The sequence below is a fragment of the Gouania willdenowi genome, chromosome 8 (genome assembly GCF_900634775.1).
Source record: "Gouania willdenowi chromosome 8, fGouWil2.1, whole genome shotgun sequence".
Lineage (NCBI taxonomy): Eukaryota > Metazoa > Chordata > Actinopteri > Blenniiformes > Gobiesocidae > Gouania > Gouania willdenowi.
The window spans coordinates 12,976,186-12,997,760 of NC_041051.1; the positions used below are offsets into that span (position 1 = coordinate 12,976,186).

Consider the following 21,575-nt stretch of genomic DNA (forward strand, 5'->3'; position numbering starts at 1 on the left):
TTTTTCAGCACCAATGAAGGTCACCAGAATCAAGTAAATACAACTCAGCCAACTTTCAGATACTCATTTAATGATATCACTTTTTTTAACATGTACAAACAAGTTCACATAGTAGAAAAACAACAACATAATGGTTCCCAAAGTAAACAGGGAAATATAAGCACACACACTGAAAATAATTTTGGTTATCTTCAGTGTTATTTTTTAGTTTTTTTTAATTTTTTTTTTAAATTCATTTTATCAACAAATGTTCCAGTTCGTTTGCTTGATTGTGTGATTGTAAATTCTCACTTATTTGAGTGTGAAATTGTCAAACATGAGCTGGAAATACTGTTGGTAACTTCACAGAAATGTACAAAAAGTTTCTTTGGTGTGTTTGCCTAAATGTAGTGATGTTTGAGGCTTAAAGTACTCCAGGGCATGTGGGCGTATAACGACTGATAGTAACTTGATGTCTGCAGGTCTTTGCACAAGACAGAACATGCAGTTGCTCGACACACAAGCGCACACACACACACACAAATGTACACATGTTCTGTAAACGGCTTTCTGATGATGAGATTTGTGACACTTTTCATTTATAGCTTTTAGATGGACATAAATCAGCTAAAGTAGTTAAGCAATCTGTTACAAAAAATAAGTTATTTTAAGAGAAAAAAATACACATCCACTGCTTTAAGTTTACATGGCCAAACTGTATGACAAAGGGTAAAGGGTTTTTGTTTCTTTTTAATAAATAAAGCCTCTTTTGCTCTGTTGTTGGTCATGTGAGTATTTATTGGATTTATTTCAGATTGCTTAAAGTTTGTGCACTTAAACTTGAGTCATTCGGTCATCTGCTTCCCTCTGTACCTTTTTTTAATCCTTCTTTCCTTCTCCCTTTGTGATTGCAAACCAAACTCAGAGCTTCGGTATGGAGAAGGGGGATTTTGTCTCAACTCTGTCCAGACCAACATCTACTTAGTCTGTCTGACATTTCAAGGCAAATCACTTTGACTGACTTTACTGGGACCAAACAAGTTTTAATCTTAAGATTTTAATCAGCTTTTTTGTCTCTTGTGTCACAAGAAGTAGGGTGGCTGACAACATTACCAGCTAGTTGCACAGTATAAAAAAGTAGCATTAGAAAATACACAATCATAGGCAAGGCTGTACAGACAAAAAAAAAAACAAACTACTGTATATAAGCATTTGCTGTTTTTCCTTGCACAACTTCATTTGGCGTCAAAGGTCGTTCACAGCAAGCATTGATCCCATTGGGGGTCATACTGAAGAGTTACAACATGGAGCAAAAAGTACTGCTGGTGTTGTTTAGTTGTGCTGCTGGGATGGGGATATGCAGCACAACTCAGAGCTTTGCCATTTCAGAGCACACTCCTATTTGTACAAAGTCAGTGTGTCTCTTAGCACTAAGCTTCAGCCAATGACAACGCACCATCAGTCCCAGCATAACAGCATTAGAGGTGAGTGTAGGAAACAATCTTGTTTAGGCAAAATGCATATGTCACTTACATTGATGCATTTTAGATGCTATGCTAAAAAGTTCAGTCACACAATTTGTTTAATGTCTCTATGGACAACCAAAGGGCAGCTACTTCAGTCCTTGACCCTTCCTTGGTAGTTGACTGAGATTATTTTCTCCAGTTCCATAACTTTAAGTGTTGCTCCTTATATTTCACTCAAGAGGGCAGACATAAAGAATTGCAGATCCTTCTTTGGATCTGATGGTTCAAAGCCACAGTTCAGAAGTAAGAAGGCTTGTGTGAAGGCATATTGTTATTTGAAATGCATTGATCTTGTATTAGCAACACCTCATATTCCAAATTGCCGTTCTGTACTGCAGGTTCTGGGATCATAATTTGAGGTTGTTTTTGTGGCAGTACCCCATTGTCTAAACTAACTTTAACACCATCCAACTCAAGCTGGGAGGGATCACAGTCCAGCTCCAGGTGGCCCTTGGCCCTCTTCCTGCGAAGATAGCAAACTACTCCCACTGCTGTTGCTATGAGCACCACCAGTAGCAACAAAGCAATTGCTGGCACCAGCAAAGTGGTTAGCTTTGGATTGTCGAATTGTGCATCTGGGCCCCTGGTTGTTTCATGGGCTGTATATGCTTTAGTGCAGACCATGTCTATTCCACTTGGGGCGCCTAATGGACTGGCACACACTGTGTATGTGGAGTTAGGATTCAGACCTCTCAGTCTGTACTCTGGAAAGGATGCTGGGAGGCTGAGTTGAATTGGTCTACGGTCAGGCCCAGACAGATTGCGGTAGGTCAGGCGAATTCCACGTAAATAAGGTCTCATCTCGATGTATCGGTGGAGGTCAAGCAGGACAGAGGTTGCAGTTGCTTGATGTGAGCTGATGTCTGGTACATCTGCAATGACAGTTACTTCTGGCGGATAAACTTCAGGAGGTAAATGTGGACGATGTGGGTTTTGAACTTCACAGTACATGCCCGAGGTCCCGTGTGGACACGTACACTCAACTTGACCATGTTGATCCAGGTGACAAGTACCTCCATTCAGACAGGTGTGAGAGGGACATAAACTGTGCTCCTCATTTGTGTCCATGCTGCTGCTACTGGGTGATGCAGGAACCAGGGGTAGCCGAGACCCATCCTCATTTTCTGAGGGGTTTTCACTGCCTCTGGGGACTGGAATAGCTTGCGTTGTTGTCAATGGGTTTTTAACAGCTGGCAGGGTAGGGATTGTTTTCACAGTTTTTGTGGGGATTGTTGTTGGTGGACATCCAAAGTCTTTGTACTCCAGTCTTTCCAACACCTTTCCAGAATTGATAGGTGGAAAATGGCATCGGCTCTCTTCTGTTCTCTCAAGCGTGATGCTCTGACTTCGGAGCCATCTTGGGAACCATGCTAAGTTGCAGAGGCAGTTAAAGGGATTTTCTGCCACTGTGAGCTTTCTCAGGTGGGGAAAAAACTGGGAGAGCTCTTCAGGTAGGCCCTGCAGGCTAAGGCTGCTGATGTCCAACTCTCTTAGCTCCCCAAGGCTCTGCAGATCTTGAACCTGAAAAGGACCCATTGGGTTGCCAGCCAGACTGAGTCTAGTGAGCCCTTGGATTTCCTTTAGCACTGAAGGGAATGAATCTAGTTGATTTCCAGAGATGTCCAGCTCGTGTAAATTCTTCAGATTGCCGAATAATTCATTATTCAGGCTGGTGAGGCCTACACCACCTAATCTGAGTGACTCAAGGTCTGGGGTCTGGAGGTCTGAAGGACCTAAAGTTGGTAAAACATTAAAGCGAAGATCGAGCAACAGGAGGCGTGGCATTGAGAGAGTTGGCACTGATTTCAATTGGTTACCCTGAAGTTTAAGCTCCAGCAGATTTTCAAAGCCATTGAAGGCTCCTGGGTGAATAGTTCTGATATGATTACTGTACAAATAAAGACGCTCAAGAAGTCTCATACCCTGGAAGCAATCTTCTGAAATGTGGGTGATTTGATTGGAAGACAAGTCCAGATTTCTCAAAGAAGTTAAAGGTTCAAACACCTTATCAGGTACGAGGGTCAGTTTGTTTTGGCTAAGGTCCAACATCTCCAACTGCTCTAGACCGGTAAAGTCCTCTGTTGTTAAACTCTCAATCCCATTGGAAAACAGGTAGAGTTTTTTAGTGGAGGAATCGACTCCTGTTGGAACTGTAGATGAGCGTCTTTGAAAACACAATATATCCTGGTTGGAACATGTGCAATCATTTGGACAATTGCTAGCAAGGATGCTATCAGGGAGGATGAGGAAGAATAAAATGGGCATCAATGGAGTGAGAATGGTCTTCATTGTGCAGAGTTCTTCCCTCTCCATGCTCAGCCTGAAATAAAATGAAAAAAAAAACATTACAAATTAATAATCTGTATAGCCATGCCATTGCCACATAGGTAAATACAGTAGTTCAACAGTATAATTAAAATCAGTAACTTAAGTGCTTGAAACAAGTTTAGGAGCAAGAGAATTACAGTTAAATTATCTACTTTATCCATGTTTAATCAATCATTGTATATGTCACTAGTCACTCTAACAATTGTGCTGAAGCTGTAAGCTCAGGTTTTACATGAGGTCAAGGACCATCACAATATCTCCTGTGTATATTTTGTAATCAATTTTATTTTGTGTTTTATCACATTCTTCTATCCTGTTTACTTTGTATTTAGGGTCAAGTACAAATATTTAACACAGAAACCTTTCTGGCCTCATTGTGTTGCTCCATCGAGCAATATCCCAAGCAACACATGGTCAATCTGTAGATGATTTACTTTAAAAGACATAACAAATACAATATTGGATATATATGCCTTTCAAACAAATGACTCAATGAAAAATACTAGATGATAATACTTTTGAGAGTGGACCATTAAAGGATTTTTTACTACAACTTAAGACCTTTTTTGCCTTAGCCAATACCTTACAGAGCAAATACCCGGCTGGAGTGTAAACAGAACACTTGAAAGAGTTGAAAAGGAGGAAAGGAATGATGGGAAGGGGTGGGAGAGAAGAATGAGACAAGATAAAGAAAAAAGTTGTTGCAAACAAGAGGCTGTTTTGAATTTAATCACGCCCGGCTATCAAACAAGACGGCCTTGGGGAAAGAAACAGCATCTCTTTCTGCTGACCATAGCTGCCCTTTTGGCAGCTTCATAATCAGATTTTAGTTTGTTTCCTGCAGAGTGTCAGCAAATATAATGTTTCTACTCTCAATGTTTTGATGAATGAAATGCTTGCAAAAATTGCCAAGAACAACCAATGGCAACTTTACTAGTGCCTTATGTTTGTTACTGTTTGATATCATTATTAAACAAAAATATCAATAGAAAGAAACCTTTGGCGGCTCATATGTTTAAAAATTAATATCTGTACATTTATGACTGATGGTATTTTAAGCTGCTTCATTGCTACAGAGGTGTTGTTCTCGGGCCATAAATGGTCTTGTTGTTGATGACTGCACAAACCTGAACAAGAAGCCAAGTGTATGTCACCTAGAGTATTGCAGATATAAATGAGGTGCACTTCACTGAACATTGTGTTCTCTCCCAGTTTATATAGTGGATGACTTGTTTTTTATGCTTTATCATTCATTTTCAATTAGAGAAATTCAAACTTTCTTTAAACTCTAACTCTTTAGTGGGAATTAATTTAAACAGGGCCAAGCCATTTGTTGTGTTTTACCAAATGGCATTGATATCAATCAGTTTGAATCTAATGGCTTAGTAAAACAAAGCATTTATATCATGCACATTTTCCAACTTTGCAAGCTTGACAGAAAAAACAACTCTTAATGTTATTTGATAGGTGAGAACTTTTTGGCTGACTATTTCCTACAAAGTGTTCTCAGAGTCCATATTTGTCACGATCTTGGTAATCCCAAAAGTGTGAATGGAAGGAGAGGAAGAAAGTATGTAAGCTGTGCTGTTTATGTTTGCATGGTCTTGTGGCTGTTTGGGGTGCTATATTTCACTGCATGCAATAACATAGTGTTTTAGAATGGATAAACAGGATTTGAAGAGGTGTGAAGAATGCACATTCAAACATTTTATGTCTCGATTTCTTAAAATAATATAGTTAAAGACGGAAACATTAAAAGAAAACAAAGACTTAATTTTGATGCGATGCATCAAAGGCAAGGATTTTGGTTGTGCTGGGTTGTGCTGGGATACACAACAACTTTAGGGAAGCTGTGAAAATAGAAGTGAGCATATATTTCTTGTAAAATCACTGTAGTGCACAATGTTTATTTGAGTTTTCCTCATTCCAAGTTGGGCCAAGCACATCTGCTAACCCAGCAAAGGAGAAACTGAGGTAGAGGTGAATAAAGAGGTGATTCAGTCAGTCAACATTGCCAGATCGTAGATAAACTGTTGCTAGACAGGGTGGTGTCTCTAGTTTTTTCACTTTGAATGTGAATCACTTGTGCAGATTGGGGTGCAAGATAAGATACAGGTGTGGCGTCACCGTCATACAAATCCCAGCTGTCCTGCTAGCTCGTGGGATCATAAAGGAAGGATAGAGAGAGATAGATAGAGGGAAACGCAAGGCTGTCATCCTTCAGGGAGGCATGCCTCCTCCCTTTATGCCCTCTTGAATAGTAATTTCCTTTTCTTTCCCCTGTGCACTTTTGACATTCCTGAATTAAGATCCAGAGGAATAAGTGAGCTGTTGTGTCCCTTTGGATTGCCGTTTTCCAACTGCAATTTTGTCATTTTCTAATTCCTTCATAATTTACTTCAGATTTATAGAATTTTTGTGTGAACAAACTGAAGAAAATGAAAAAGAATGCAAATGATGGTGACTTGAATGAAAAACTCAAAACTTCCATAACAAAAGGAATGAGGAATGGTCATTCTACCCACTATGTTGTCTTCTTATCCAACTTCCCCACCCCCCTTATTTAAGATGAGAGGGAAAAGAAAACACAAGCCAGAGAACAACGTGGTCAAGAGCAGGTTTCTATCGGCAGGGGCATTGGGGTGGATAAGGCCTGGCTTTGGGAGGGGGTGAAGTGGGCTTCGGCAATTAAATCCCAGCAGGTTTTGTGTCAAGAGTTCTTTTCTTCAAAGCTGTACGCCAACTCTGAGGGGCAACGAAGGGTACATGAATGGGTAGAAAGAAACTGTGTGTGCGGACCAGGCGCAGGTCAGTGAGCAGAATTCATAAGTATTTGCTACAAACCAACATAAGAAAATAGGGACAGTCACTGCAGAGTGCATGCTCCTTCGTAAGAGCCCTCTGCTTTTTTTTTCCAAAGGGAACAATGTTCATAGTATGCACATTAAAGTATGAAATACAGTGATTTTCTCTGGGCTCTGAGCCCTTCTTATAGATTTATAGATGTAGCATAAGTTCACATGAGTTTTAAATGTAGGAACATCATAAAACTTTCTTAACAAAGTCTAATGTGAGGCTTTATCGTGCATTTCCCTCTATTACTTGCCCATATTTCACCCTATTAGTTGACCAAAAAAAACACACTTCCAGTGACTTTAATTTTTATTTCCTTCCACAATTGGCAATCTTGGTGCAACCGCTGAAACTTTTTAGATGCAATACGGTAGAAACATAACAAAGGGGTCAAAGGTAAGTGGAGAAACTAGAGTTGTATAAAACATCTAAGCCTAAAACACTATATTTGAGTGGCAAGAGAGGGGAAGTGAACAGACTTAATAGATAACTATCACAATATGTAGTTAATGATGTCAGCTATGTTAGTGTAATTTGTTGATATGCATGTCATGTTGTATGTGCTGAGTCATCTTTTACAATGTAGTTTAACCTGTTCAGCATACTTTTATTAAGCAGACTAATATCAAAGATCAAGTAAAGCAAAGCTTGACCACTTGAGATCTACTTTGGTTAGTAGTGGGCTGGACAGTGCTTAAATCAAGCTGGAATTAATTATAAATTAATTTAATATAATTTTTTCGCAAGCAGTGCTTAAGACGTGGCATCTTATTTTTGTGTTATAGAAAGGGTTTAGCAGCGGCAGCTTTTTCTTTAATTTTCTTTTTACATTTTGATGCAAATTTTTGTTTTTTATGTGATTACAGCCTGAACACAATAAAGACCCAGTTGTTGTCATCATATTCTTTGTTCCCCAGCTTTGCATGCACTGACTGATGCCAGAGATTTCATGGTAAATCAACATAAACAGGAAACAGGCCCGGTATAGTTTGTGTTTCTCTATAACCAAATTTAATCAACCCACTAACATTGGTGGTTTGGCTAATATGGCATTGTAAAGCTATTCCATGAGAGCCTACAGCGAAGTTAAAAGAGAGCATAATATACAATAAAGGGGTGAATGAGAGGTGAGTGAAATAATAAAGCTCCTCAAAAGTGTGTATTTTTTTTCTTCTGAAGCATACTGAGATTATGAGATTTAGCACCATGTTAAAGAACAATAACACCAATGAATCTGTGATCTTTAGAGCAACTCTTGGGGTTGTGGGTCTTGCTCAGATCAGTAGCTTAGTGTTCTCTGTCGCCTGTTGTGACTGTGGCCCAGACAGCACAGAAAATAGACCATTTTTTGACACAGGTACACACCCAGCTCCAGTTACATACATGTACACCTCAGGCTTAATGGTCCCCTCCCTACAACAGGCACTTTATCTGCTCCTTCAGGCCTTCATGAAACCAAAATCCTTTGGAGCGTGTCAGTGAAAATGATGCGAGTAGTGACAAAACTTTGGTTCAAGTCAATGGTGTGCACTCCTTGTTTTGAGTCAAGGCAAAGAAAAACAGAAAAAGGAAATTGCAGCAGCTGCCAGATAGCCATAGTAGAGTAAAAGTGGATGATTCGCCAACATGCAGGTTTTCTATTTCTGGTTTAAAGTTGGGAACACAATGTTCAGGCACTAAAACACTGGGGGAATTGATTTCATTTTTGAGAAAATCATCCAGATATGGGTTTCTGTCTTTAAAGCTACACATGAAGCTGAATAAATGACCAATTCTCTTTGTCTCCTTCACTCATTGAACACATAACATTCTCTTGTTTTATCAGGACACAGACACACATCACTCATCTGCACACCTTGCCCTTCGACCTCCAGGGACTGATAGTCGCTTAGGTGACTGTCCTGTTTCTTTCATTAACCTTCACCAACACATCTATTTGAGACCCTAACCAAGGGTCTCTCATTTCATGGACTAAAAGATCTTAGTGAAGAACCGCCAACCTTGCCTTTGATCGCTTATTTCACTTTGGTGTTTACACCCAGAAATCTAGTCAGCACGTATGTTCCTCAGCTTCCTCTGCTTCTTACTCTGTTTAACTTTTCATTCACGCAAGACAGCAAGCCACACCATTTCTAAAGTCACCGCAAGAAACACTCAATATACAAAACTGATCCAAGACAATGCTTTTATATCCAGTGAGCTACAATCCATGCCTCTTTGGTAACGTCATGCTTTTAGGCTTAAGCAGCAAGCGGCATTTCAAACAAGAACTTGGCCTTGAGGACAGCACGGTGTTTGATGTAAGTATGTGTGTTTGCAGTTGCCGGTGGCTCGATGGACCAGTTTTGTCTGTCAGCCTCAAGACAACAGTAGTATGCACACGCCGATACTGACTGTAATAATAAATCTAGGTCTACATGAAAGATAGGCCATAATCTTAATCCATTTAACACTATACAAAGATTAGCTTTACTTTTTTACAACAAATCAAGATGCAGTTAAATGAATAGTGAGATAAGATAAGTTTGAAATGGACAGAAATATACATGGATGTGCATTTTACTTTTTACTTGGGTGAATGTCTATAAAACTGATTGAAGTTCTAACTGTGATTTCTGTATTTTTTTAGTTGAAAACAGGGGACTGTCGCATAATTTCACGTGACTTTTTGTTTACTTTGGACCTTTTGTTGCAGCAGCATATTGTATAAGATTAATATTTAATTAAGCTTATGGGAATTAGAGAAGGTAAACTAGGTGGCAAACAGATGCACTAACTGGCAAGCAACCATCCTTTTTAGACAAACAAAGGTAGCACTCATTCAGTGAGGAAACATTTACACTGTGGTGGATGGGTAACTTAGCGGCTCACTTGTTGGACACTTTACATTTTTTTGTCTTCAATGTCAATTTTACTTTGTCTTTTTGGGGCCTCTCTTCTCCCCTTGTTTCTGCAAACACCTCTACTTTTTCCTCAGGTTTGTTCATGTAGCTGACTAAAGTATGACTGGAATCCAATGATGATGGCATGTTTTCTCCTCCTGCCACAACAGACCTGCAAGGCCTCAATGCAAAGCAACCACAAGCATTTATTAGCTTTGGAATGCCAAGGTCAATGGAATGGCAAAAACGTAAAACATCGCTTGAGTTGACAGGTAGACATCAAGTCACGTTACAAAAGTGTTGCGCAAAAATATTCCCTTTGAATTTAGAAATGTAAGTATAAAAAGCGTGTTTACACTGTGGATGCTTAAAGATAAACAACTTGGATTATCCCCTCACATCTGTATTTTTATCTATTTATTGTCAATATGCGCTTATCACAATCTGAATATTGGTAAAACCCAAAATTACTACAACTTTAATCAAGACAAAAAAAATAGACCATGAATATTACCTGACCCAGAAAGTTCTTAAATCAGTGAGTCTGTATGGGTCACTTTAAGAAGCATTAAAAGAGAAACACTGTTGTCGAACTAAAAAGTGTTTATTTACGCCCTTAAGCTATGCTGCCAATCGCCGCGTGTGGTTAGCCTGACGAATGGTCACTGAAAATCAGTATTGTTGTGTCGACATATAAAAGAAACAAATCACAACCATCAAGACATGCCTTGATCCTGTTTTTCAAGCCTTTACCTTGACATCCACTCCTTTTCTTAGTTATCGTTTGTAATCTTTCTCGCCCTTCTGCCCTACAGATTTCCCCCTTAGAAATGACATGTGCCACAAACACAAGATAAATGTGAAGCTGAGATTACTGGTGCTGATTAGATGTCACAAAGGAATTTATTGTGAAACTGCTGTCTCTGTTTGGTTCCACGCCAGCAATGAGTAAGGCTCGCTGAATGGCAGCAAGCTTTCCGCACTAATTCCCCCCTCCGACTTCTGCCATTTCTGTGTATATGGCCCCAGGTCTTAAGCATGTTACAAGCTCGTGGTAGCATAGATACATACCATACCTTATTGTGCTATTTGTTTAAAGATACTAAGCAATAATCTAACCCAAACAGTAAATATCAGGATACTGTGAGGACAGGATTCGCCTGTAATCCCCAGCCTTTATACCATTATGAACAGCACAGTCCACTGCCAGCAACTTGTAAACCAGGTGAGGACTCTTTCAAAGCCGGTGTAAAGACCTCCGTCAGCAGCAGTCTATAAAGACATCAACATCCAGGTTCAGGTTGCCCTGCAGCAGGTGTGCATCCCCGCGGTGGACTCATATCTAGCCCAAACAAGACGAGGGCGGAGAAGGCTAAGGAGGCTATAGTGACAGCAGACAGGCAACAAAATAGAGCTGTCTGAGCTTTTCTCCTTAGGCTAACACTATGTATGAATTATTCATAAAACTAAGTGGTCCTGGCATGTCAATGACCCCTTTGATTAAAAGTCCAACATTGAAACTAGTAGAATCATCATTTGTTAGAGAAGATAAAAGTTGTAAAACCCAAGAAACCAAGCTAAAGAGAACGGAAGCATGCAGAGAAGAGCCCATTTGTCAGAGATCAGTCTTCCTCTGTTTTGAAAACCAGTGATTGACAGCTCAATTGACATCTGGGGCAAAATGGTAAAAATAGTGTGGTAAATGTTAGGAGCATTTACGTAAGCCCCTGTCAGCTGCTTTTAACTAATGCAACCATAGCCTGAAGTTTAGACTATCTCTAACTAAATATCCCAAAACTACTCATACCTTTACCTATTTAATGTTAAGTAAATCCAAGCCGTCTACATGTGCCTGTCCACAGTATGATATTAGTCATATTGTCATCTACAGATGACCTAAGATGACCTGACAGACCACCCTGAGATAAAGCAGAGATAAAAGTTAAAATAAATAAATGACGCTTTGTTATTCCAGCAATGAGTACCAACTTGTCCTCATGAAGAGCCGTTTGTTTGTTCTCATCAACACATCCGTTCATACCAGTCTGACAGATTCCTGAGCTGACCCGTCACACACAGAACAATGCTCACCTGTGCGTGATCTGGCTCTGCACACCAATGTCAGAGAGTTTGCAAAGTCACATGAACATTTTTGAGCTGCTTTGTTTGCCTGCGCATGTTTGTTTTTTACGCATTAAAGGCATTGTGATTACCTAATAATAAGATGCTAATCCGTTTCCCATTCATGTCTTAACAAATAGAAAGCAAAACTTTAAACTGACAACTTGGATTTAGAGCCTTGTGTACAGTTGGATGTTTCAGGCACCATTGAAATCTATACAGATATAGTATTTATGTTGGAAATATATAAGGACTAAGTAATCAGCAGGTGATTAGGGTGTCATCGTGTGTTACAATTGAATACCATATATACACACTTGGATGTTTAGCTCAAGGATTAAGGCAGAAACTGAGTCACTGTGTGTTTTGACATTGATGCATTACCGAAGTAGCTAATAATTTACAGCTAGCAACAATGTACCGTCCACAAATTCCTCTAACTAAGGGGTGTGTGTGTGTGTGTGTGTGTCTCAAAAAAGTGAACATCAACAGCAGAGGACTTTGTGTTTTACTCTTCTTTCTTTTCCCTGAGGAGGTCCCGGCAAGGGACAGACATACGGGTAAAAGAATTGTGAGGCAATTAGCAAGAGTAGCGATGTGCGTCCAGAGGCCCAAGGCTGCACTCTTGTTCTGTGTGTGTGTGTGTGTGTGTGTGTGTGTGTGTGTGTGTGTGCCCTTTTACAAGCCTACACAGTCCCTGTCACAGCTCATTGGCAACAAGCACAACACAAAGGCATGACAGAGGGTTGGGGGTCAAAAGGACCCACTAAGTTGACTAGAAAGTCAGTTTCCCTGTCAGCCAATGAATGAAACTCACTCACAGGGATTGGTAGTTATTATTCTCTTTTGTTTTTAAGTAAGGTTGAACTTGTTGTAGGTGTCACTATTATGCTGCGTTGGTTTTATATATTTGGATAAATCTGAAGTGTTCAGCAACTTTTAATTTGACCTACAGTGCTTTGGGTATCTTTAATGTTCAATGCACATTTTGTGTGTCGTTTACACTATACATTAGTCACATAGTCATGCATCAAATGATCAAAAGCTGAGATGCAGACAAAGTGGTGCTACAGTGATTAATGCAGACACTTAAAGATAACACTTCTCCTATAATTCACTAAACAAAGTCTGCTTTTTATTTTCCAGATGTCTAAGCAGCTTTTAACTTCAAATCAATCAAATCCAGATAAAGTAACAAGTATAAAAAACAAACAAACTGTGATCAGTGTGCTAATATTTTTTTTTTTGCTGCAGACACACAAAGCACCATGACAACCCCAGACAAGGTTCATTTGCTTCAGACTAATTCCAGCAGCACATCTGATGCCTAGAGCATGTATCTTATGTCAGCGTAACACGTTTAAAGCTAACACGTGCATTGTAACAAAGAAACGCAATCAAAAGGTGTGAAGGATTTGATATCACCAAAACTCTAACACACCAGCAACCGGAACGATACATTTCCTCCATTCTCCTGCTTGCTTTTGCCTCTACCTGTAAACCTACCCAGTCTCACTGTTTCTATGAAATTCAACGTGTGAGTTAAGAGAGACCCTCTTGTTCTACTTCCTGTCCTATTAAGTTGTGTGAAAGGACCCTTTTGAGAAGTGTTATGGTTCACACAGTAAAGTGTGTGTGGTTTAGATTTCAGGATGTAAATTTTCTGTGCGTGTCCGGAGTATGGTATTAGTTATACAATCTGTCATACAACAATCAGTCTTTATTGTGTTATAAATCAAATGCTTTTGATGCTCAGGAAATGTTTGTAGTTTTCTCACAGGCCACAACTCAATCGCAGTTTGCTTTAAGCTGATCAATGAAAATGAATAATCCACTCACCCAGTGATGATACTTCCTCCTGTGCTCCCGCTCCCCTTTTCCCTCTGCTGTGCTCTTCTCTGCCTGTAAATAACAGCACAGTTACAAGTCTTGCCCAGAAATGTTGCAGCTTGTGTTGGACTCATTCTTATCTCCACCGTTTTTGGAATCCAGCCCCCTGTCAGGCATTGTTAATAGCACACAAGCAAAACAGGAAGTTTTCTTTATCCCCTCAGTCCTCCTCCAACCCTGCTAGTTAATTGGTTGGATTCCAACTGAGTGCGGGAGCATGCTGAGCGCTGGCCGACCGTGTGGCAGCACAAGAGGGCAGACGGAGAGCAGGAGAAAGAATGCAGGCGGACTACTCTCCACTCTGTTCAATACAGATCAGTGGCAGATTATCTACAATATTAATTTAGTTTTACTAAGATCAAATTTTTCCACTTAAAAGTCATTTTTCAACTTTTGGTCAAGGTCTATGATCATAAGTTTAACCCTATCTATTCACAGGCCTATTGTTTTTTTGATTTTGCAATCTTCGCCAACGCAAAACAGACTTTTGCTCTTTATTTTTTGTATCAAGTTCCCTACTCGCTTTAAGTTGCTACTGCTAGCTAGCTTTACGCTTACTACCTTCCAATACCCCCCTGACTCCCTTTCCCTTGTTTCCCCCCTCACTAGGGTGTAACATTGTCCTAACTTTTTATATCTCACCCCCTAATTATATGTGTAATTATTAGTGTCGGAAACTCATAGCAGCCCCTATATCAACTTTTTTTTCTTTACCTGTGCATCTACTCACACCGACTACTATGAACTCACTCCTCCAGTATTTTTCCGCGCGTGGTTTTGAAACATATTTCATATTCCTAAGCTCTGACTCAAATTTTAAAAACAGAAGAAGAATGAAACCACGTACTGTAGCTGGTTGTGTAACACCTGAAAACCTCACTTCACTATGCACACAGCATCCTGACAATGCACGCTATCTTTTCAAATTCAGACTGGAATGTTTAGAACCGACAATGATCTGTCAGAGCAGAGCTCACGCTGCAGGTTGTTGAAGCCTTATCTTTGCTGTGCTTGCACGTGATTTATAGAGGATTGTGCACGTCTGGAAAGAAGCTTGTTGAGAGCTTGTTTTTTTTTTTTAGTTGGATGGATTTCCCTTATCTGTTTAGAAGAAAGGGAAAATGCATGTGTGCTCATTGTTTAGTGTAAACATAGCTTAATGTGTGTCGTGTGCTTCCCTGAGCAGGTTTGTGCGTCAACAGATTAAAACATACAAGTTTTAACCAGGACTCATTTATAACTGGATCCCCTTTCTGTTTACTCCTCAACATCTGTCAGTGGGACATTTGGTTATAGTTATGCATTATACATTCTCTTAAAACATCAGTTTAAGCTTGTCAGTTAGCACTTCCAGGATTCTCACCAGGAATTTTTCACAGCATAAGGGGATCGCGTGGCACGTGGAAAATGTTTAAATTTATAACTCTGAGCGCCAAATTTATGAAGTAAAGCTAGAGTGAATTGTTTTTTTTTTATCTTTGTCCCAGCCTTAATGTAAGCTAAAAAGTTATTGAATTGGTGAAGGCGATGATGAATGTAGTTAGAGTTACTCATGCTTGGTGTTGGTCCTCCACTAATAAATAATCATAAAAACTGTAGAGACAATAAAAAACATTTTATTCAAAAGACTGATTCCAAGACGTGCTTTTAAAATTTAAATGAGGTATTATGTGGGACCTGCAGTGATATTGGAACACACACACGGAGGACACGCACACACACACGCACACAGTAGAGCTTTAATCGGACCGAAAAAAGAAAACCCGGCAGAGAGAACAGAATGAAGCCCATGTCTCTTTAAGCCAGAACACGTTTCGAATTGATGGTGTTCACATCCGTGCGCGTGCATGTAGCTGATCCGTTGAAAGTCATAAACATGACAGCTTCTTGTGCCCTACGTCTGTTTGAAGCTACACTGTATATATTGGACGGTGCACACAGGCAGCATCGAGGGCAGCTAAGTGGCTGCAGGGGTCCTCAGGTGAAGCATCCGAGATCACCTGTATTATATAGATGGTGCGGTTGATGTATGTGTTTCTGGGTTTTTCAGATTAAAAAGAGAGTTAAAACAACCTGTGCACATCAGGAGGTCCCTTTTGTGTCCATGTGTGCAACAATTATTACAACGGTATCGATTAAAAAAGGAAAAAAAAAAGAGAAAATCCCCCCAATGTTGCTGAAAACTGAACTTAGGGGGCGCCATCGCTCCGTAGGGGAGATAAATCACAACATCGGGGGCCCCTACGCTCAACAGTGCTGGCGAGAACCCTGACTTTTTGATAGAGCTGAGCCTCTTTAATTCAGTTTAGTTTGTATTTTCTTTATCCTTTTTAACTTCTTATTTTCTTTTTGTCACTTCTTTTGTTTGTTTTATCTGAAGACTGTACAGATCTGTACAGTTTACTCTTGGAGTCACAACTCCTTATATGTAGCAGGAGTGTAATGCACAGTATAGCTCAGTGTAAACAACATTTACATATGCAGTAGATGAAGATGAATGCCATAAACTGCTCATTCGATAGTTGATTTGTTATTTAACGTGACACTTTCACGCGCTTTGTGTTGGTTGACTTTGTAGCACTAACAAGCCGTGACTTGTGGCACTGTCACAACAGTTTGCGTGCCTCGTTGCAGTGTTGACAGATTGAGATTGGGGCTGATGGTCGGGTGGCACACAGATAAACACACAGGCTTTTGTGCACATACGTACACACACTGACATAGGGTGACCCCTGGCTCTCAAACTGTGCAGACAGCACCAGATAACAACACTATCTGCCCACCGCGTGGAGGCAGTGACTGAAATAGAGCTTAAGGAAAAGGCCACAGACTGTTTAGGTCATAACTACACGACCGTGTGTTTGTGTGCATGTGAATGTTACCATTTTATGTAGAAACAGGTCTGAGAGTGACCTGACAGGATGAAGAAACTCAAGCTTCTCAATTTAAATGTAATGGTCATCAGATTTTTTTTACTTCTTCTGTTTTATTGACACAGAAAAAGTTTGTCGCTAAATATTTTTTTATGTCTCATTATATTGATGTTGCTTTGATAACTTTTCTAATTGCATGGCTGGTCATAAAAAAAAAGGAAAATCCTAAATTCTTAATCAGGAGCAGTTTTTCAGTTTTACCTGAAATGAAGCTGTTGTTTTTATGGCTTTGGGTTTCAATATTCAACCTTCTCCTCTTCCTCACATGATCTGTGTCTTTCTCCCTGAATCCAAATGTAGTTTTGGGATATATATATATATATATATATATATTGGTTCCATAGAATTAACCATTGATGTGGAAACCGAGGGCAGTGGATATTTGGGGCTCTGCAAAGTCCTCCAATCGCTTCAATAGTGTGTGTGTATTTTACAAGGTTTTGAAGTGGTTCTTCTGAACGCATCATCGGCAGGCTCATCTTCAATTTAGGTTGGCAGGCGTACTGACTTGGGTTTGCCTCTGCATACCGCTGGTTCAGTATTGATGTTTAAAGTAGAGGACTCTGAACCCAAGGGGTTTTCTTTCTTGCTTTCTTTTAGAAAGCAGCTTCAACGTTTGGTTGTCAACCACAGAACAACCTCCTGCTGTGCCGGATTTGAACAGAGGATCTCTGAGCTCTTAGAGGGTTTTGAGTCCTTCCACTGATTCTTAACAAACTGTGATAAAATAAAATTGCCTTTCACGTAGTGTTGATAAAGACAAACATGCACACAGTTGCACACAACTTTCTGGCCCGTTGACCTCCCTCTCCTGGCCCGCTGTGTGAAAGCCCCCACTTTTGCCTTCCTTTGCAACCTCCACCTTCATGTATTGTTTGTCTTCCACCTTCTCTAGGCCTCTTCGCCTCAACTCTTGACTTTTAACCCTCTAATCTTCTGTAGGATTACAGGGTTTTGCGGGCTCTGTTGCTATCAAGTCACAAGATAAAAACCTCTGCTTTCAATTTTACCAAAAACATCTATAATTCATCGTAAAGACAAGAAGGCTTGTTAAAAATACATTTCAATGCTCAGTGAAGAGCTGCAGGATGTCCAACAGTCATGTTCCAGTAGAAATTAATAATATGTCAGTGAGGTACAAGTTTAGACATCAGTGCATGTTATTGAGAAATGATACAATGGCTGACTCAATCTATTAAAGATGACTGAATGTAATTAAAAACAATTGACTGGCCATAGTGATCAGCAGCTCATGCGTGTGCCAGTGCAGAACAACATCTGTTATTTTACTGACAAGAAGGTTTAAATGAGACACTTCCCCAAAAGTTTTCCTCCTTTTGACACAGCATCTTGTCCACTAATCTAAACTTAGAAGTAGCCCATGAAACAGTAATAATCCTGCATCTGTTTGAATGTGGATCACCTCATGTCAGCACGACTAAATGCTAAAATTTTGTGTGACCATATTTGACACATGTTGATTAATCTAACAATGTGAAAATGTAAAGTAGAATATTGAAAAAATTTAGGGAATAAAGTTATATTAAGATATTTTAAAGGTTTGAAAAATTAAATATACATTGAGACATGGCGGGTGGATTCCTAGTAAACTTGTAAAATTCCAAAATTTGAAGTTTTGGAATTGTATCGCTCGTTTAAGTTGCTGGATTTAATTATTCACCTACTGTTCTTGTTGAATCGTCAGTATGAGCTATGCAGCCCGAAGCAAAGTGAACAGCAGATTTATTTCATTTAAAGGATCAATAATCAGTTTAGAATATTACCAGCCCAAAGCTCTTTTGTGTTCTCGGAATATTTGTGTTCAGAATACTAATGTCTTTGTTTTGATTTTTTTTAATTTAGTAAATCAAGTCTACTTTTTTTTTAAAACATGAACTTGTTTCTGATGAAGAACTTATCGTAGTTTGAGAAACACTAACTTAATTCTGTCATATTTAGTTGCCTTGAACGTGTCAACATCTTGATTGGCATAAGCTGAAACACTGAAGCCCCGAATGCCCTGCATTGTTATGACACCTCAATTTCAGGCTCCTCATTTAGTAAATTACTGTACTGCCACACGTCTGCTTTCTTTACAATGCCAAACTGTGCCCACAAAGGAAGCTGTGGCCTCTGTTGAACTGCTGCGTTTCCATCCTTTTAACACAGTAGCCTTAAAGTCCTGCACATTAGTGCTGCGTAATTGGTCTCCTGTGGCTGCTGTGCTGTTCATGCTGGCTTAATATAAACAGATCACAATCATCACACACTAGAGTAGCTTCTCCTATTGCATAATAATAGTATACGAAGAAGCATATGGTGAAATTCAAGCAGTGCAGTGGTGAGAGATTAATATTGGGGGTTATTTGCGTAGTTTATGGTAAGGTTTTGTTTATTGTTTTTTTCTTTTTCCAGGTCTATTTGTGGGAGCCATGTAAGAGATGTTAATCTGTCTAAAAGCTGGACTGATCGTGTGTAGGGAAAAAAAAACATGCAGTTACTCCGAGAATCCTAGGAATCACCTCTGATTCAATAACATTTGATTCAGTCAATATTGTGAAATGATTTCATTATCATCAAGAAGCACAATCAGTTGTTGTGTGTTTAATTTGCAGAACCCTACAAAAAAAATGTAATATGTGATCTATATTGGTAAAAGCAGAACTTTTGACTTGTATCAGCTACACACAGAGGTTAGGCTTAACCTGTGGAGTCATGTCTCTTCCTCAGATGTTAGTTTATTGCAGGAGTCGGTCAGTCCGATTTAATCTTTTCAGGAATTTGACCTCATCACTCAATGCTCTGCTGCACACTTGCTCCGGAAAATTGATGGTTCTCTAATTTTTGTTTGTGTCTTTCCTTTTGTCTGTGTCGTTCATTTCCCTCATAATTAAAGTTAAACATTTACTGCTGAGGACGTTTGACTTAAACATAGATGTTAGCTGTTCTTGATGTAATTATTTTATTAAACTTTGGATTGTAAAAACCCATAAAAGAATTAAATTAAAAAAATTCAAATGTATGTTTTGATGTAGCTGAAATTATAGTGCCACTGATAATAGCATTAATACATGTATTTCTAATTTATTATCAGAATAGATTTGCTATAAAGTGACACATGTAACCAAAGGTAGTAGAGCTGTCAGAGGGTGCCCTGTGTGGTAACGCGTGTATCCCACTGAACTTGTGTGATGGTCCCTGAGTGGCTCCAACAGTCCTCTGCTGTGCGTCCTGCGCTCCACTCCGCCTCATTGCCGCCCTGCTTTTTACGCACAGACTAAAACCCAGATGAGCTGCACTTCATCCATCCCTACTATTGTTCCCGATAATCGTCTGCGTCCGATGGGTCGTGCCATTATTGGATGCGCTTGGTACATACACGTTTAACACAAACCTTAAGCGCGTTTTGTAAGAAAACAGTTTGATTCCTCCCTCTTCGCTTTGCATTTAAAAATCCATAAACTGGAGCCTTAATTCAGCACATTTGGTTTTTATTTTGGCATTTCTCCACCAACATGAGTTACATCACCCCAGGTTACGCGTCATATCTATGTTTTACACACATTTATCAGCAAAAACACATCGATCCATTCCTTACCACAAACTCCAAAGGAATAAAGTTGAGCGCAGTCGCGCTGGTGTCCTTCTCGGAGCGGAGCTGCTCCGCGGTGGAGCTCCAGATCTGCTACTTCTCCGTCTGTGCGCGTCGTTCCAACCCCCCCAAAAAAAAGTGTCTTTGTGTGTTGGTTAAAGTTATGACAAACGGTCCTCATCAAATCCTCAGAGGGTCCTCGCCAGCCTCCACGTTCAGGAATGCAGGGAAGTGTTTCCTCCGCGGACAAAAAGCGCTTTATTGGTGAGCGTGGAAGGAAAGAGTGGGCGGAGCAAGGCGCGCGCTCACCTTGGAGCTCGTGCTCAGAGCTCAGGAGACATTCCTGCTTCCTCTCGCTCGGCTTTATCTTAAATCCTACCTGTACGACCTGTTTGGAGAAAGAACTGGTTTTCTTACTGCACCAAGACGTTAGTTCCGTTTTATTCACTGACTTTAATAAGCATCGTTGTCAACGTTTGCTGAAGTTTAAGGCACGCCCCCCTGTTTTCTCCTGATTATTTTACAGCAGATCAAACAAAAATATGTACTCTGTTTTGGTGTAGAACTAATGCTCCAGAGCAGTGGTTCCCAAACTTTTCACAGTCCTGTAACCCCTTTTAGATATTTAACCTGACACCACGTACCCCCTACTCCCGCACACAAAAAACATAATAATGTAATATCATATACATTGTAGCTCAGTTCTACAGTGAAATTTGTCACTGAATTTTATCCATCCTGTTTAGGAGTCAATTCACTTCAATCCAACTCAAATTTATTTATTTAGCCCAAAATACAACAAAGTCAAAGCACTGAACAAAATATAAAGTCCATAGTAAGAAAGGAAGAACCCAACAAGATCTATCTATCTATCTATCTATCTATCTATCTATCTATCTATCTATCTATCTATCTATCTATCTATCTATCTATCTATCTATCTATCTGTCTGTCTGTCTGTCTGTCTGTCTGTCTGTCTGTCTGTCTGTCTGTCTGTCTGTCTGTCTGTCTGTCTGTCTGTCTGTCTGTCTGTCTGTCTGTCTGTCTGTCTGTCTGTCTGTCTGTCTGTCTGTCTGTCTGTCTGTCTGTCTGTCTATCTATCTATCTATCTATCTATCTATCTATCTATCTATCTATCTATCTATCTATCTATCTATCTATCTATCTATCTATCTATCTATCTATCTATCTATCTATCTATCTATCTATCTATCTATCTGTCTGTCTTATCTGTCTGTCTTATCTGTCTGTCTTATCTGTCTGTCTGTCTGTCTGTCTGTCTGTCTGTCTGTCTGTCTGTCTGTCTGTCTGTCTGTCTATCTATCTATCTATCTATCTATCTATCTATCTATCTATCTATCTATCTATCTATCTATCTATCTATCTATCTATCTATCTATCTATCTATCTATCTATCTATCTATCTATCTATCTATCTATCTATCTATCTGTCTTATCTGTCTGTCTGTCT

The 21,575-nt window shown here is 39.6% G+C and overlaps 2 protein-coding genes across 3 annotated transcripts in view; one reads left to right on the top strand and one right to left on the bottom strand.

The window, feature by feature from the left end:
- LOC114467874 (mitochondrial import inner membrane translocase subunit tim16-like) overlaps window positions 1-21,575 on the top strand; it is a 130,754-nt gene that overhangs the window by 62,991 nt on the left and 46,188 nt on the right. The window lies entirely within an intron of this gene.
- On the bottom strand, window positions 50-20,531 carry vasnb (vasorin b). Its single transcript, XM_028454372.1, has 3 exons — window positions 20,111-20,531; window positions 13,529-13,591; window positions 50-3,825 (listed from the first exon to the last, which is right to left on the bottom strand). The coding sequence occupies exon 3, from the start codon at window positions 3,816-3,818 to the stop codon at window positions 1,743-1,745; it is 2,076 nt and encodes a 691-aa protein (XP_028310173.1). The 5' UTR covers window positions 3,819-3,825; window positions 13,529-13,591; window positions 20,111-20,531; the 3' UTR covers window positions 50-1,742.